General features: G+C 39.9%; 2 protein-coding genes across 2 annotated transcripts; both read right to left on the minus strand.

Moving 5' to 3' along the window:
- Positions 1-2,735: 2,735 nt before the first annotated feature.
- Positions 2,736-12,865, minus strand: arsib (arylsulfatase family, member Ib). Its single transcript, XM_048167378.1, has 2 exons — positions 11,958-12,865; positions 2,736-4,303 (listed from the first exon to the last, which is right to left on the minus strand). Exons 1-2 carry the CDS (start codon positions 12,302-12,304, stop codon positions 2,902-2,904), a joined length of 1,749 nt encoding a protein of 582 aa, XP_048023335.1. The 5' UTR covers positions 12,305-12,865; the 3' UTR covers positions 2,736-2,901.
- Positions 12,866-15,814: 2,949 nt separating this feature from the next.
- ndufa2 (NADH:ubiquinone oxidoreductase subunit A2) lies at positions 15,815-19,025 on the minus strand. The gene is made up of 3 exons (XM_048165675.1): positions 18,786-19,025; positions 16,056-16,162; positions 15,815-15,980 (listed from the first exon to the last, which is right to left on the minus strand). Exons 1-3 carry the CDS (start codon positions 18,890-18,892, stop codon positions 15,889-15,891), a joined length of 306 nt encoding a protein of 101 aa, XP_048021632.1. The 5' UTR covers positions 18,893-19,025; the 3' UTR covers positions 15,815-15,888.
- Positions 19,026-19,070: the final 45 nt, after the last annotated feature.

The following is a 19,070-nucleotide window of genomic DNA, read 5'->3' on the forward strand; positions in this document are numbered from 1 at the left end:
CCTCATGATCTCTCTCAGCAGCCAAGGCATTTGGATTTTGCATTAAAGTATGACACAAAGGGTAGAACGACTTCAGATTTTTAAAAGCCCACATTTATGCGTTTACAATTGAGTCGACATCGACTAGAAAAAAAGAAACAGGAAGAAAAAAAAGATGTGACTAGTCGCTTATGACGTCATTATTGCTGCTACATAAGTTTATTTTATCAGTTCTTTTGTCTTTGGGTCATTATATTTCTCAGATTCCTGCTCGTTCTAAATAGTAAAGATTATATTTATATGAATGCATTAGTGAGAGAGCGATTGTGTGTGAATTAATATTACAGAGTCTCTCTACTGATAGTGAAGTTGTGGGTTTTAGTTACTAAGAAATATATGCTGGAACTTTTCGATTTCTAAGCTATTTCATTGATAAATCAGAACAGTGTTGACTTAACTTATTTGTACAATAAGCTGTACAAAACATGCATTCATCCAATCAAAATTGAGCATCCAGATGGTATAATCAAACATCCTGTGGAGCGCTCTCGTAGTATCCATTTATTTGTCATTAACTGTTGGATACAGAGCGTAAAGGTGGACTTCAAAGATTTCTTATCCTGTTGCGACCTCTATAGGCCATGACCAGTGAGTCGACTTCAAGCTTAGAGCATTAAAGTCAACTAGTCTGCAACCTACTCTAGAGGACTACTTTGTTGAGATAACATGAGACCTTGGTGTTTGAGCTGGTTCTACAACTTTTTTCTTGTTTATTTTGTGAAGCTGCTTTGAAACCATCTGTATTGCATAAAGTGCTATATAACTTAATGTAGCTTGACTTGAATTGCTCCTATGTTTACCTAGGCCTACAGTACTGCGCCATTGCCAGCTCTTGCATCACAGAGGTAACATATTTTTATGATGAGAACAGTTTGGTTTGATGGAAAAACGCATCATCAATCCAGTCATCTTGATGACAATAATGTGGCCGTTACTGTATATACAAAGCATTTAACATTGCATTCATTTGAGCTTTTAATTTCTGAAAAAAATTTAAAGAAAATCCATCTGTAATTGGAGTAAGTTGCTTAGCTAGAACTCTTGTAAATAGCATCTGTCTAAACAATTCTTGTATAATCATTATACATGTGGTTATTATAAGCTCAAACAAATTGAGAAATATTTATATTTGTAGACTTGTTATAATACAGAACCACTGAAGCCAACTTTGGGGAAAAAAAGAAAAGAAATGGTGACTAAGTAAATGCCTCTGTTGAGCTATGTCTATTGCAGGAACTGAAAACTGCTGTGTCTCAACAGTAATAAACAGATCTACGAACAAAGCCAAAGTCATAATATCAACTTCCATGAGTGCAGTTGCTCACTGCTGCTCTCGTGCTCGCCAGAGACAGTTCTCACTCCAACAACTGGTTGGCTAGATTTAGTATTACATTTATTATAACATCTGCAACAATACTCAGTCCATGAAAGGACAACAAGCTTCTGTTTTTGTAATATGTAGGGCTGTCATTATCGATTATCTTGGTAGCTGAGTAATCTGACAGTTATTTTGACGATTAATTGAATAAACAAATGTTATAAAAATACAATAAAATAAAATTACAATAAAAATAGACTTATGCTCAAGCGTGAGAGATCACATAAATCTCGTTTGTGTGTATTTGTGAGGTACTGTATAAATAAGACTGTGTATGCGTGTGTTTCTGTGCATGGGTTGAGAGAGAATGAGGGAGAAACAGATACTGTGACTGAAACGACACTAAACTTGCAGAATAGACCCATTGTGTCTGTGAGAATAAAACTGAAGGAGAGAAGTGAGATTCTCAAAAGAACAGCTCTGAAAGAACTTAAAAACAGCTACATTAGTCACGTCCCAATTCATGTACTTATGCACTATTCTATGACGTTTATATAAGTATAAATATTGCAAGTAGTGTGTTCACACTGAAAATTCCAAAAAAGAAAAAATGCACTTTAAATACCTGGATGATGCACTAAAGTAAAAACAAATAAAAAAGCATGTGGAACATTGGACACTTTATGTACTCAACTGCCGCAGCTTTAAAGGGCGCATACTATGCCCCTTTTTACAAGATGTAAAATAAGGTTTTTTTTTATAGCATGCTAAAATTGCCACTTTTTGGCTGTGAGCAAAAACACACAATTTTTGTGTATGTCCCTTTAAATGCAAATGAGCTGCTGCTCCCGGCCCCCTTTCAAAAAGAGGGCAGGGTTTCAAGAGCTCATGAGACACACAAACAGGACATCTCATGTTGTCATCTTGCTTTATCCACTATTAGTAACATCACAAGCCTGTTGTAGTGGACCCCGTCTGAATGATGGCCAAAACTTTCCTGATGAGTTTTATGAAGTTTATTGTGCATCACACAAAAGATGAAGTGTCTTTTTCCACTCCAGAATATCACAGTATGAGCTGAATAAAACACAGTACAAGTTACATTTATGTCTTTTATCTATAAACTCTCTCTCCCTTGCATCATCATCAACATACACAGAGAATTACACAAAAGAGCTAGTTCAAGATGAGCATTTATGGGTAAAATATATACAATTGTCAATTTTTTTTTGAAAATGAGCGATGGTTTCTCTAGATAAGACCCTTATTTCTCATCTGGGATCACGTAGAACGCTTTGAAGCTGCACTGAAACTGTAATTTTGACCTTCAACCGTTTAGAGGCCATTAAAGTCCACTATGTGGAGAATAATCCTGGAATGTTTTCATCAAAAACCTTAATTTCTTTTCGACTGAAGAAAGAAAGACATGAACATCTTGGATGACATGGGGGTGAGTAAATTATCAGGAAATTTTAATTTGAAAGTGAACTAATCCTTTAAGTAAGGTTAAATTATTGTAAGTGATGTTAAATAACAGAAGAATCTTATATCTGTTTTGACAGAAACATTAAATTAAACTTCTTGAAGAAAGATTGTAACTTGCAGAGCCTACATTTCCTTTTGCGATTCTTTCCTCTCTTATAATAAATTCCATCCCAGTTTTCCTCCTCTTCATCTTCACCTACCCAAGGTCTCCATGCACCTCCATTCAAATTAGGGTTAGCACGGGAATCGTCTGGTGGGTAGCGAACAGGTATTGCTGTGCGATTGTATAATGCTAGCCGTGTGAGTAGCTCCTTGACAACGTCAGGCCTTTGCACTGCAAGGTCGTGGCGTTCACAAGGGTCACCTGTAATGTTGAAGAGCCAAACTGATTTCCTTTTTTCTCCAGTATTTCGCTCCAGGTGCCACCAGCTGCTGTGGAAGTGCGTAAGAACCTGGGGCGGCACCCAATCCCCATGGCCAGGGTCACCTGTCAACAGCTTCCAGTCACCCACTCTAATGGCCGCTTGCACGGCTGTGTCCCACAGTCCATGGCTCTCCTTGACTGAGCTCTGACTGCGCCGGTTTAGAGGGTCTATGTTGTGAAGAATTTCCATTCGTGGGGATTCTTTCCCTTCACTAATGGTAGGCCAAATATCAAACCCATCTAATCCCTGATGCTGTGACACATTCCCCCCAGCAAGTCCAACAAGGGTTGGATACCAGTCTGTAATGTGTATAAGGGCTCTGCTGACCCTTCTTCGATGGCGTATCAAGGGACTGTGCACGAAACCCACTGCTCTAATACCACCTTCCCAATACGTTCCCTTGCACCCTCGTAGGGGCCAGTTACTGCCCCCCGTGAGTGGCTGGGCTCCATTGTCTGTGGAGAAGATGACAACGCTATTGCGGTAGAAGCCATACTTGCGCAGTGCGTAAGTTATGTTCCGGACTGCCTCGTCAACAATTGAAACCATGGCTGCGTATTTCCTGCGGGGAACGTTGCCCATGCGGCGGTATGGATAGATGTATTCTTTGGGTGGCTTTAGAGGTGTATGCACTGCCTGAAGGGAAAGGAGGATAAAAAGAGGCTGACTGCTTGAGTCGTGCGTTGCTAAGATTTTGCGCACTCTCTGGGTGTAGAGGTGAGTTAAGTACTTCCCCCCTCTCCCCCATGCCACTGACTCACCTTCGTGGAGGTCAAAGCCACACAATGACTTGCCGTCACATGAGCCATATGTATAATAGTCCACGCTGCCAGTCAATGAACCGAAGTAGGTGTGAAATCCACGACGTGTGGGCAAACAGTCTTTCCGATAGAAGCCCAAATGCCACTTCCCCACCATGTGAGTGGAGTAGCCAGCTTCCTGTAAGCGTTGAGGGAGAGTGACCGCATCCATAGGGAGGCAGTTGGGTTGACGGGGTCTGATGATGGAATGCTGGAGGCCAGTGTGAATTTGATATCTAAAGAAAAGCATAAATACATTTCTAATGCTCAGACAGAGAGAAAAGAACAAGAATTGAAACAATAAGGTATTAAAGTTGACATGAACTCAAAACTGACCCTATTTACTATCTTTATCAAATGTGTGTTACATAAAAGTCCTCCCTTTTCGACCCATCCCCCCATTTTACAATGTCAAATAATGGAAGTTAAATGGGTTGTAAACACTGTGTCATGTTTTACAGTGACAGTAATTTATTCATTTGTGTCAGGAGTAAACATCAACCATGTTGAATCAAACCGTATTTATCATTACTTCAAAATAACCCTCATACTTGTTCAGTCACGCCTGTTTCCAGTCAGGGAGCACAGGGATGCACAAAACATCCACAAAATTATGCAATTTATGGAGGTTTGAGTACTCCCTCCCATCTATACTGTTTTTATTTCAGCCAAAGCAAAAGAGCTCACAGCTCAACAAACAGGAGTTATATGAGTTAACTTGAGTATATGTAATATGCAGAGCAGCGGATCTATTCATCCAGTATCAACAAAGGCACGTGGGGAAGAGACGGATGAAAACAAATAAATAAATGATTATACCACCTGTAAACTGTTAGTGTCTTAAAGGGATAGTTCACCTAAAAATTACAATTCTGTCATTCATCATCATGTCGATCCAAACCTGTAAGACTTTCATTCATCTTCGAAACACAAATGAAGGTAGTTTTGATGAAATCTGAGTGATTTCTGTCCCTCCGTTGACAGTCCAGACAACTACCAATTTGATGGTTCAAAATGTTCATAAAGAGATCATAAAACTAATCCATATGAATTGAGTGGTTTAGTCCAAATTTTCTGAAGAGACATATATGGCTTTATATGATGAACTTAAATTAGGCTTTTATTTACATATAAACATTAATCAGCAAACATAAACAGAAGCTCAACTGAACCTGAGTGATGGGCGAGAACAAACCTCTTGCTGAAGCTCAAACATGCTGCGTAACAGGAGAATGAACCTCATTGGTTCTTGCTGAAGCTCAAACGTGCTGCGTAACACGAGAATGAACCTCATTGGTTCTTGCAGCAGTTCAAATGTGCTGCATAACACGAGAATGAACCTCATTGGTGCTTGCGGAAGCTTAAACGTGCTGCGTAACACACAAGAATGAACCTCATTGGTTCTTGCGGAAGCTCAAATGTGCTGCGTAACATGAAAATGAACCTCATCGGTTCTTGAGGAAGCTCAAACATGCTGCGTAACACACAAGAATGAACCTCATTGGTTCTTGCAGTAGCTCAAACGTGCTGCGTAACACGAAAATCAACCTCATCGGTTCTTGCGGAAGCTCAAACATGCTGCGTAACATGAGAATGAACCTCATTGGTTCTTGCTGAAGCTCAAACGTGCTGCGTAACATGAGAATGAACCTCATTGGTTCTTGCAGAAGTTCAAATGTGCTGTGTAACACACGTGAATGAACCTCATTGGTTCTTGCTGAAGCTCAAACGTGCTGCGTAACACGAAAATGAACCTCATCGGTTCTTGCGGAAGCTCAAACGTGCTGCGTAACACACAAGAATGAACCTCATTGGTTCTTGCGGAAGCTCAAATGTGCTGCGTAACACGAAAATGAACCTCATCGGTTCTTGCGGAAGCTCAAATGTGCTGCGTAACACGAGAATTAACCTCATTGGTTCTTGCAGAAGGGCAAATGTGCTGTGTAACACGAAAATCAACCTCATCGGTTCTTGCGGAAGCTCAAACGTGCTGTGTAACACGAAAATGAACCTCATTGGTTCTTGCGGAAGCTCAAACGTGCTGCGTAACACACAAGAATGAACCTCATTGGTTCTTGCGGAAGCTCAAATGTGCTGCGTAACACACAAGAATGAACCTCATTGGTTCTTGCAATAGCTCAAATGTGCTGCGTAACATGAGAATGAACCTCATTGGTTCTTGTGAAGCTCAAACGTGCTGCGTAACATGAGAATGAACCTCATTGGTTCTTGCTGAAGCTCAAACGTGCTACGTAACATGAGAATGAACCTCATTGGTTCTTGCAGAAGTTCAAATGTGCTGCGTAACATGAGAATGAACCTCATTGGTTCTTGCAGAAGTTCAAATGTGCTGCGTAACATGAGAATGAACCTCATTGGTTCTTGCGGAAGCTCAAACGTGCTGCGTAACACACAAGAATGAACCTCATTGGTTCTTGCGGAAGCTCAAACGTGCTGCGTAACACACAAGAATGAACCTCATTGGTTCTTGCAATAGCTCAAATGTGCTGCGTAACACACGTGAATGAACCTCATTGGTTCTTGCTGAAGCTCAAACGTGCTGCGTAACACGAGAATGAACCTCATCGGTTCTTGCGGAAGCTCAAACGTGCTGCGTAACACACAAGAATGAACCTCATTGGTTCTTGCGGAAGCTCAAACGTGCTGCGTAACACACAAGAATGAACCTCATTGGTTCTTGCAATAGCTCAAATGTGCTGCGTAACACAAAAATCAACCTCATCGGTTCTTGCGGAAGCTCAAACGTGCTGCGTAACATGAGAATGAACCTCATTGGTTCTTGTGAAGCTCAAACGTGCTGCGTAACATGAGAATGAACCTCATTGGTTCTTGCTGAAGCTCAAACGTGCTGCGTAACATGAGAATGAACCTCATTGGTTCTTGCGGAAGCTCAAATGTGCTGCGTAACATGAAAATGAACCTCATCGGTTCTTGAGGAAGCTCAAACGTGCTGCGTAACACACAAGAATGAACCTCATCGGTTCTTGCAGTAGCTCAAACGTGCTGCGTAACATGAGAATGAACCTCATTGGTTCTTGCTGAAGCTCAAACGTGCTGCGTAACATGAGAATGAACCTCATTGGTTCTTGCAGAAGTTCAAATGTGCTGTGTAACACACGTGAATGAACCTCATTGGTTCTTGCTGAAGCTCAAACGTGCTGCGTAACACGAAAATGAACCTCATCGGTTCTTGCGGAAGCTCAAACGTGCTGCGTAACACACAAGAATGAACCTCATTGGTTCTTGCGGAAGCTCAAATGTGCTGCGTAACACGAAAATGAACCTCATCGGTTCTTGCGGAAGCTCAAATGTGCTGCGTAACACGAGAATTAACCTCATTGGTTCTTGCAGAAGGGCAAATGTGCTGTGTAACACGAAAATCAACCTCATCGGTTCTTGCGGAAGCTCAAACGTGCTGTGTAACACGAAAATGAACCTCATTGGTTCTTGCGGAAGCTCAAACGTGCTGCGTAACACACAAGAATGAACCTCATTGGTTCTTGCGGAAGCTCAAATGTGCTGCGTAACACACAAGAATGAACCTCATTGGTTCTTGCAATAGCTCAAATGTGCTGCGTAACATGAGAATGAACCTCATTGGTTCTTGTGAAGCTCAAACGTGCTGCGTAACATGAGAATGAACCTCATTGGTTCTTGCTGAAGCTCAAACGTGCTACGTAACATGAGAATGAACCTCATTGGTTCTTGCAGAAGTTCAAATGTGCTGCGTAACATGAGAATGAACCTCATTGGTTCTTGCAGAAGTTCAAATGTGCTGCGTAACATGAGAATGAACCTCATTGGTTCTTGCGGAAGCTCAAACGTGCTGCGTAACACACAAGAATGAACCTCATTGGTTCTTGCGGAAGCTCAAACGTGCTGCGTAACACACAAGAATGAACCTCATTGGTTCTTGCAATAGCTCAAATGTGCTGCGTAACACACGTGAATGAACCTCATTGGTTCTTGCTGAAGCTCAAACGTGCTGCGTAACACGAGAATGAACCTCATCGGTTCTTGCGGAAGCTCAAACGTGCTGCGTAACACACAAGAATGAACCTCATTGGTTCTTGCGGAAGCTCAAACGTGCTGCGTAACACACAAGAATGAACCTCATTGGTTCTTGCAATAGCTCAAATGTGCTGCGTAACACAAAAATCAACCTCATCGGTTCTTGCGGAAGCTCAAACGTGCTGCGTAACATGAGAATGAACCTCATTGGTTCTTGTGAAGCTCAAACGTGCTGCGTAACATGAGAATGAACCTCATTGGTTCTTGCTGAAGCTCAAACGTGCTGCGTAACATGAGAATGAACCTCATTGGTTCTTGCGGAAGCTCAAATGTGCTGCGTAACATGAAAATGAACCTCATCGGTTCTTGAGGAAGCTCAAACGTGCTGCGTAACACACAAGAATGAACCTCATTGGTTCTTGCAGTAGCTCAAACGTGCTGCGTAACACGAGAATGAACCTCATCGGTTCTTGCGGAAGCTCAAACGTGCTGCGTAACACACAAGAATGAACCTCATTGGTTCTTGCGGAAGCTCAAATGTGCTGCGTAACACACAAGAATGAACCTCATTGGTTCTTGCAATAGCTCAAATGTGCTGCGTAACACAAAAATCAACCTCATCGGTTCTTGCGGAAGCTCAAACGTGCTGCGTAACATGAGAATGAACCTCATTGGTTCTTGTGAAGCTCAAACGTGCTGCGTAACATGAGAATGAACCTCATTGGTTCTTGCTGAAGCTCAAACGTGCTACGTAACATGAGAATGAACCTCATTGGTTCTTGCAGAAGTTCAAATGTGCTGCGTAACATGAGAATGAACCTCATTGGTTCTTGCAGAAGTTCAAATGTGCTGCGTAACATGAGAATGAACCTCATTGGTTCTTGCGGAAGCTCAAACGTGCTGCGTAACACACAAGAATGAACCTCATTGGTTCTTGCAATAGCTCAAATGTGCTGCGTAACACAAAAATCAACCTCATCGGTTCTTGCGGAAGCTCAAACGTGCTGCGTAACATGAGAATGAACCTCATTGGTTCTTGCTGAAGCTCAAACGTGCTGCGTAACATGAGAATGAACCTCATTGGTTCTTGCTGAAGCTCAAACGTGCTGCGTAACATGAGAATGAACCTCATTGGTTCTTGCTGAAGCTCAAACGTGCTGCGTAACACGAAAATGAACCTCATCGGTTCTTGCGGAAGCTCAAACGTGCTGCGTAACACACAAGAATGAACCTCATTGGTTCTTGCGGAAGCTCAAACGTGCTACGTAACATGAGAATGAACCTCATTGGTTCTTGCAGAAGTTCAAATGTGCTGCGTAACATGAGAATGAACCTCATTGGTTCTTGCAGAAGTTCAAATGTGCTGCGTAACATGAGAATGAACCTCATTGGTTCTTGCAGAAGTTCAAATGTGCTGCGTAACATGAGAATGAACCTCATTGGTTCTTGCGGAAGCTCAAACGTGCTGCGTAACACACAAGAATGAACCTCATTGGTTCTTGCGGAAGCTCAAACGTGCTGCGTAACACACAAGAATGAACCTCATTGGTTCTTGCAATAGGTCAAATGTGCTGCGTAACACAAAAATCAACCTCATCGGTTCTTGCGGAAGCTCAAACGTGCTGCGTAACATGAGAATGAACCTCATTGGTTCTTGTGAAGCTCAAACGTGCTGCGTAACATGAGAATGAACCTCATTGGTTCTTGCTGAAGCTCAAACGTGCTGCGTAACATGAGAATGAACCTCATTGGTTCTTGCTGAAGCTCAAACGTGCTGCGTAACACGAAAATGAACCTCATCGGTTCTTGCGGAAGCTCAAACGTGCTGCGTAACACACAAGAATGAACCTCATTGGTTCTTGCGGAAGCTCAAACGTGCTGCGTAACACGAAAATGAACCTCATCAGTTCTTGCGGAAGCTCAAACGTGCTGCGTAACACACAAGAATGAACCTCATTGGTTCTTGCAATAGCTCAAATGTGCTGCGTAACACAAAAATCAACCTCATCGGTTCTTGCGGAAGCTCAAACGTGCTGCGTAACATGAGAATGAACCTCATTGGTTCTTGCTGAAGCTCAAACGTGCTGCGTAACATGAGAATAAACCTCATTGGTTCTTGCTGAAGCTCAAACGTGCTGCGTAACATGAGAATGAACCTCATTGGTTCTTGCTGAAGCTCAAACGTGCTGCGTAACACACGTGAATGAACCTCATTGGTTCTTGCGGAAGCTCAAACGTGCTGCGTAACACGAAAATTAACCTCACTGGTTCTTGCGGAAGCTCAAATGTGCTGCGTAACACGAAAATGAACCTCATCGGTTTTTGCGGAAGCTCAAACGTGCTGCGTAACACGAAAATTAACCTCACTGGTTCTTGCGGAAGCTCAAACGTGCTGAGTAACACACAAGAATGAACCTCATTGGTTCTTGCTGAAGCTCAAATGTGCTGCGTAACATGAAAATGAACCTCATCGGTTCTTGCGGAAGCTCAAACGTGCTGAGTAACACACAAGAATGAACCTCATTGGTTCTTGCTGAAGCTCAAATGTGCTGCGTAACACGAAAATTAACCTCACTGGTTCTTGCGGAAGCTCAAACGTGCTGAGTAACACACAAGAATGAACCTCATTGGTTCTTGCTGAAGCTCAAATGTGCTGCGTAACACGAGAATGAACCTCATTGGTTCTTGCAGTAGCTCAAACATGCTGCGTAACACACAAGAATTAACCTCATTGGTTCTTGCAGTAGCTCAAACGTGCTGCGTAACATGAGAATGAACCTCATTGGTTCTTGCAGTAGCTCAAACGTGCTGCGTAACACGAAAATGAACCTCATCGGTTCTTGCTGAAGCTCAAACGTGCTGCGTAACATGAGAATGAACCTCATTGTTTCTTACTGAAGCTCAAACGTGCTGCGTAACACGAGAATGAACCTCATTGGTTCTTGCAGTAGCTCAAACGTGCTGCGTAACATGAGAATGAACCTCATTGTTTCTTACTGAAGCTCAAACGTGCTGCGTAACACGAGAATGAACCTCATTGGTTCTTGCTGAAGCTCAAACGTGCTGCGTAACATGAGAATGAACCTCATTGTTTCTTACTGAAGCTCAAACGTGCTGCGTAACACGAGAATGAACCTCATTGGTTCTTGCTGAAGCACAAACGTGCTGCGTAACACGAAAATGAACCTCATCGGTTCTTGCGGAAGCTCAAACGTGCTGCGTAACACACGAGAATGAACCTCTTTGGTTCTCAACCATCAAGCAAACATGCTTGAACTTCCGTTTACCACAACTGATGTGCGAGTTGATGATGAGTGTTTATATGTGAATAAAAGCCTAAATTCAATCTGTTCATCATATAAAATGATCGTGTCTCTTCAGAAAATTTGGACTAAACCGCTCAATTCATATGGATTAGTTGTACGATCTCTTTATCAATTGCATGGACTGTCAACAAAGGAACAAAAAGATCTTAAGTTTTGTTCTAAATAATGTTTGAAAGTCTAACGGCTTTGGAATGACATAACGGTGAGTAATTATTAACAGAATTTTAATTTTTGGGTGAACTATTCCTGAGGGTGAAGGGTTCACAGGTGCATGTGCAATAATTGTTCAAGGCTCTTTAAACAAGCATTACAAAAAAATTATTGTTCAAACCCTTTCCAATAAAGATCTGTAAAGCTCTTATTGGATTTTACAAAATTATCTTTAAAAAAAAAGGGACGTTTCTTTCTTTTTTTCTGAGTTATTATCCTAACCCTTTAATATTCTCATTCTCTTTCATTTTAAGAAAAAGTGTAATTTCTTCAGACTGACGTAGTGAATACAGTGTGTGAATAAGGTGATGTGGAGAATGACCTGCCTGTGATGAGCTGGCTGCGGGACGGGGTGCACAGCGGCTGGACATAATAATTCTCCAACCGCACTCCTTCTGAAGCCAGCTTATCCAGCGTTGGGCTGCGGATCTCCCGACTGTGATAACCGATGTCATTGAAACCCTGGTCATCTGTCAGTATGAAGATGATATGTGGAGGTTTCTTGGGTCTGAAATCTGCAGCTTGTTCAACTCGAAAGCGCTCGTCGTCCTCTCGACTCGATCTCAAGCCACTGCAAGACGCAGAAGTTTGTAGATTGAGGAAGAGTCCGAAGAGCACGAATAATGCCATCCACCTCAAAAAGAGTCGCAACCCGATCAGCGTGCTCATCAGTTTTTGCAAGTTCAATGAGAAGGCGAGCTAAACCTTTAATGACAGCAGAATCTTCGGGCTTTGCTCAGAGCCTGGCTGCTATCAACGCGACGTGGCGTTAGAGATCTGAGAGGATTCCTCCATAACAACGTACGGTGGGAAATCCGTGCCAAAGCCCAGCAGACAAACTGACCAACAAACAGACCTACCGTCCAATCGACCGTCTCACCTATGGAACGGCAAACAGGTCACATTGTGCTTTACCGACACAATAATATCGCTAAATGCGGCGCTTTTGATTCAATCCAAAAAGTCGTTTACTGCGTACCATAATACGCACGCTGCGATTTAAAGCGTCTTAAACTGACAAAGAGCAAAAAAGTGGAGATGATATTAAAATCAGCCCCTCCTTTTTCTTACACAGTCCAACCCCACTATGACGAAGGAGGTAAGAATAGTCGATTGTCTATCTGTTATTGCTTCAGGGGTTGTGAAAGAGTGTTCAGACTAAGATTTCATATTTGGGTTGTATTTATGCCTTTTCATATCTCATATAATTAGCCTATATATAAAGGCTACATATAGTTCAGTCATTTAAAGGTGCAATATGTAAGAATTTTGCAGCAAAAACCACTATGCCAGTGTTATATATTTTGTTCACTTGAGTACTGACCATATCCCAAATGTTTGCAACTGTTTGTAAATCGTGAGAAAATTGCAATTTTAATCAAGGCTCTGGGACGTGTGAGGAGTCGCCTGTCAATTGCGTCATACCCGCGTTACCCTCGGTTTCCGGTTTATTTTGTAGAAATAAAATACCAAAGACGCTTTAATATTTACCTGTTTTAATAGGCAAGGGAACAACTGTTTTGATATATTTATAGACAGAAAACTAATTATTGTTATATAGCTCAACATGTTTAGTCTTATTGTTTATATCGAATTTTCTTGATTTTTTGCGAGTGCCATGCTTTACCTTGCCTCAGAGAAAAACACTATTTTGTGAAGTAGCTAACATAGCATAATCAGATGCAGCTTTATTTTTAGTAACAGTAATACAGTATTTTTTCCATCATACAATACGTTTTAAAATTAATTGCATGCCATTTATCAACACAAGTCATCCAACATTTAATATGATATTCTAAACTTACTGCAATGTGTAACAGTGTCTCACAGCAGCCGCAATCGCTCCAGCTCCTCGTTCAGCTCCACAACACTCGCTCCTGCTCTGCTTCACACTACAGTAACGTTAATAATCACATCCATGAACATGATTTCTTCCCGAGTCCAATCCTTATTCTTTTGCACCGTCCGTTGATGCGGAGACCACATGTCCCAAGATTCCGCACTCAAACTTGGCGTCATCAAGCTATGCCTTTGTTTTGAATAGGCCTCTAGCGGACAGACAATCTGACATATTGCACCTTTAAAGTAAACTTCACAAATCCGCAAAAAAATTACATTTAAGCAAAGGGGTAGGCCTACGAGATGATGCTCATGAACCCTGACCACGATTAATGTGTTTAACATTTCAAACTATTACACTATTAGGAGAAGAACTGGTTTAATTCTTGCAAAAGCTATATAATGTTCTATTCGTTCCACGTCAGTCTCCATCAGTTCTGTGCATAGTAGATAATTCAGCAATAAACGGATAAAAACCTGCTTCACACAAATGTTGCAAGGCCATCCAGCATACATTTGGTTGTGACTCATAAACTTGTATTTGTTTTATAAAACAGTATCATCCATATCAATGGTTCTCAACATTTTGTCATTCATTCACCTTAAAGTAATAAAACTAAACTAAAAAGTGAAAGATGATCAACGTTTAATGACTATTATAAAAATGTCTCTTAAATTAAACTACAGAGACTGTAAATTACATTATTTTAGCTATTGCAGTGGCTAAAATAGCAAAATACGAAAATTGGGCAGCGAAAAAACAAACAAAAACAGACTATATGGATTCAACTTCTACTCCTGTTGAAGTATTGTCAGAATGAAACTTAAAGGGATAGTTCACCCAAAAATGAAAATTGTTCCATGATTTACTCACCCTCAAACCATCCTAGGTGTATATGACTATCTTCTTTCAGACAAGCATAATAAGAATTCTGTTAAAAAATATGCTGGCTCTTCCAAGCTTTATATAATGGTAGTGAATTACGATTTTGAAGCAGAAAAAAGTGCATCCATCCATCATAAAAGTAATCCATATACAGCTCCAGGGGGTTAATAAAGGCCTTCTGAAGAGAAGTGATGGGTTTTTGTAAGAAAAATATATTTAAAACTTTATAAACTATAACACCTGGCATCCAGCAATGGCCGTATGTGAGTCGAGTTCCAGCAGAAGAGTGACTTCTGACCTGAAACATGACGTATTGACGATCATGCAGATGAGAGAGCAAAACAAAACACCGGTCACGAATTAGAAATCTAAAACAAGAATTTTTAAAGACAATATTGGAGGATTTAATATAAAAGAAGAGGAGCTTGAGTTTGTTGCTCAGCCTTGTTTGAACCGCAAGAAGCGTCTACTCTCATCTAAGCTTACACTACTCCATACGTCGGGTCAGAGGTCACTCTTCCGCCAGGACTAGACTCATGTACGGCTGTTACCGGAAGCTAGTGATTATATTTTATAAAGTTTTAATTATGAATATTTTTCTTACAAAAACCCATCGCTTCTCTTCAGAAGGTCTTTATTAACCCCCTGGAGCCATATGGGTGGATGCACTTTTTTGGGCTTCAAAATCTCAAACCCCATTCACTCCCATTATAAAGCTTGGAAGAGCCAGGATATTTTTAAAATAGCTCCGATTGTGTTCATCTGAAAGAAGAAAGTCATATACACCTAGGATGGCTTGAGAGTGAGTAAATCATGGGGTAATTTTCATTTTTGGGTGAACTAATGGCTTTATTATCACAAATACTGTTCATGGAGTACAGTCGACAAGTTATGAGGATAGAAGTACTTTCAAATATGTTGTATAATGTCTAATTTTTAAAATGCCACTTCATCATAGACTGTAGACACAGGAGGCCTCGCACAATGGCTAATTCTCTTGGGAGCAGCGATTCTGGAAATGTAAAACTGATATGACAGAAGTAACTTGGTGAAGAAGTTGATTCTGATAAATGAACAGTAAATATGGGTGCAGGAAATATGTAAAACAAACAAAGGGGACGTTCACACAATATATCACACTCCATCAAAACTGTTTTAGGATGAAACCTATGATTATTTATGTTGAATATGCTAGGTGCATATACGTATGACTTTCTCACGCTGTATTTGGGAATGTAGTCACAATCAACTGTTCAGAGTACAGGTTATTAAAATATTCTTATGCATATGGTTGTATTGTTGTATACATGCTTGATACCAGGCTAGCATGAACAATGAATTCTCATTTATGATTACTAGAAATATCCATATATAAGAAAATCTACATATTTATCTGCAGAATCATATGGTGGAAGCAGACATACGAGTGTCCATCAAAAAAAGAAAAATTAAAGGACTTTAGAATATACATTTATTTTCCATTTGTGACACAAATAACATTTACAACATTATACATTAGGAGGCTTATTTAGGGTTTTGCATTTACTACTGTTTCAAGTGCTTTGGCCACTTGGTCGACGTTCATGTTGTCCAGTGAAACACTGTGTTCTTTACCAAGACCTAAAGCAGAGAGATGTATCATTATGTATACATGGACATTTGTATGAATATGATTGAGTTATGTTGTTTTCTTACCATATCGTCCCCACAGCATGGGCTGAACTCCAGAGCACTCTCGGATCAGGATGGGAAACTCAGGGTTTGCCTTCTTTAATGTCACATAATGCTGCTCAATAAAATCCCTAAAATAACAACAACAAATAATAATAATTAGCAAAACATTAGAATGAGACTGAGAACTATTACAAGATGTGCCTGCGAATGTGGTTCGGGTCAATCACCTTGTTCTTCTTGACTGTCATGATTGGACTTACAGTAGTATTTACAGTAGCGCTGTTTAACGATTAATCACATCCAGAATAAAAGTTTGTGTTTACATAATGTGTGTGTGTGTGCTATGTATATTTATTTTGTATTTCTAAACACATGTATATATTTAAGAAAAATATAAAAATTAATAAATATTTATACATTTAAATGATATATAAATATAAACATATACATGTAAATATTTCTTAAACATATACATGTATGTGAATGTGTATATAAATACAAAAATAAATATGTAAAGTACACACACATATATTATGTAAACACAAATTTTTATTTTGGATGTGATTAATCGTTAAAACAGCCATAATTAGTGCCTCAATGAAGCCTTGTGAGCTGATATTCTGTTTTGGAAGGGGAATTACTTTTCCGACACACGCTGTAAGTGGTAGACCAATCACAAGAGAGGGGCCATCTGACCAATCAGAGCAGACTACACTTTTCAGAAGGCGGGTTTTAAAGAAAACTGAAACTAAAACAGCAATCAGACAGAGGGTGAAAAGAGGTGCTGCAACAATGCAAGTTATAAGAAAAATAATTAGTTTTTTTTTAACATTTAAATCTTGTAAACTTATTATAGACAAAACAAAAATATTACCCTGTAAATGAGCATAGCATAACAGGGGCCCTGCAAGATCCAGTGAGAAGTGCTTGAATTCCTCATTACAACAGCACACATTTCTCTCTGTGATTAAACTGGTTTTAAACACAGTTATAAAATCCCTGAGACTACAAACAGCACTGAACGGTTCTAGAATTCAGGAGAGGTTTCCCTCTGGCAGCAGAGAGTCGACACTACAGGTGAAAATGTTAAAAAAAATGTTTTTTTGTTTTTTTTTGTAGGAAAACTTGATATTTTTCAGAATATCACAGATGAAGAATCTGAGTTAAAGGTGCAATATGTAAGATTTCTGTCCACTAGAGGTCCGCTAGATGCCTATTCAAAACAAAGGCGTAGCTTGATGACGCCAAGTTTGAGAGCGGAATCTAGGGACATGTGGTCTCCACCTCAACGGTTGGTGGAAAAGAATTAGGATAGGACTCAGGAAGAAATCATGTTCATGGATGCGATTATTAATGTTACTGTAGTATGAAGCAGAGCAGGAGCGAGTGTTGTGGAGCTGAACGAGGAGCTGGAGCGATTGATCAACACACGCCTCACGAGCAGCGGGACTTTTATTATGACACAGTCGCCGGCGCCGCTTCCGCTTTTCCGGTCATGAGTATGAGGTTATAACGTTACTCTGTGCGTTCGCTCGGCGGCTGCTGTGAGACACTGTTACACACTGCAGTAAGATAGATCGATTTTAGAATATCATATTGTGTTGATAAATGGCATGCAATTAATTTTAAAACATACTGTATGATGGAGAAAATTCTGTATTACTGTCACTAAAAATAAAGCTGCATCTGATTATGCTATGTTAGCTACTTCACAAAATAGTGTTTTTCTCTGAGGCGTGGTAAAGCATGGTACTCGCAAAAAATTAGATTTAAACAATAAGACTAAACGTGTTGAGCTATATAACAATGATTAGTTTTCTGCTTATCAATATATTAAAACAGTTGTTCCCTTGCCTATTAAAACATGTAAATATTAAAGCATCTTTGGGGTTTCCATGGTTTCTACAAAATAAACCGGAAACCGAGGGTAACGCGGGTATGACGACATTGACAGGCGACTCCTCACACGTCCCGCAGCCTTGGTTAAAATTACAATTTTCTCACGATTTACAAATAGTTGCAAACATTTGGGATATTTTAAGTACTCAAGTGAACAAAATATACAACACTGGCCTAGTGGTTTTTGGATGTTTTACTGCAAAAATATTACATATTGCACCTTTAAGAGAATATTTAATGAGATGTTATTTGTGGAATACAAATATAGGTTTTTTTTTTTTTTGCTTCCAATTCAGGTGCTGCTATTCTGGAGCCCTGACACACCACACATAAAATAATGTGCAAAAAGTTATTTAACATTACTCTTGGTGTAAAAGAAACATTTTTGACATTGTCTTTGTTGTGTAAGGGCTTTTTAAAGCATTATTTAATGTTCTAAATTTTTACTTACTTATATATATATATATATATATATATATATATATATATATATATATATATACTTTTCCAGTATTGTGTTTGCTCCCATGTGTGTGTATATATATATATATATATATATATATATATATATATATATATATATATATATATATATATACACACACACACACACACACACACACAGTCACACATGGGAGCAAACACAATACTGGAAAAGTGTTTGAATTTATAATTTAACTGTGATTACTAACAGTGGATGACTAAAAGCTAATCGGTTTGACATGTCAATACGAATCATTTCAGACAGTATTTATAATGTACATGAATACTACTGTGCAAGTGATACACACAGCTTTTAGAGGGCAGTCACTCTCTAAACAAATCAAATAGTAAACTCCTCCAGTACTGCACCTGGTTCCCTGACTGGCAGCGGATATCTGGCATAACTGCAGGCGGATCTCACGCAGATTCTTCGACAAATTTGAGCCGATTCCACGAACTACTGCAGCCGCCGCCATGACAGTCACCTTCAATGAACGGAAGTGTTCTTCTTCTCTTGTTTATCGGCTGCTGCAAACCAGCTTCGTCTGTATTACCGCCACCTACAGAACTGGATGATTTCAGTTCTTCTTAAATAATAATGATCTATTTTAATATTTCGCCTGACGTAGTACATTTTCCAAAAGTCTTTTCATA

This window comes from Megalobrama amblycephala, linkage group LG18, assembly GCF_018812025.1.
Source record: "Megalobrama amblycephala isolate DHTTF-2021 linkage group LG18, ASM1881202v1, whole genome shotgun sequence".
In the NCBI taxonomy this organism is placed as follows: Eukaryota; Metazoa; Chordata; class Actinopteri; order Cypriniformes; family Xenocyprididae; genus Megalobrama; species Megalobrama amblycephala.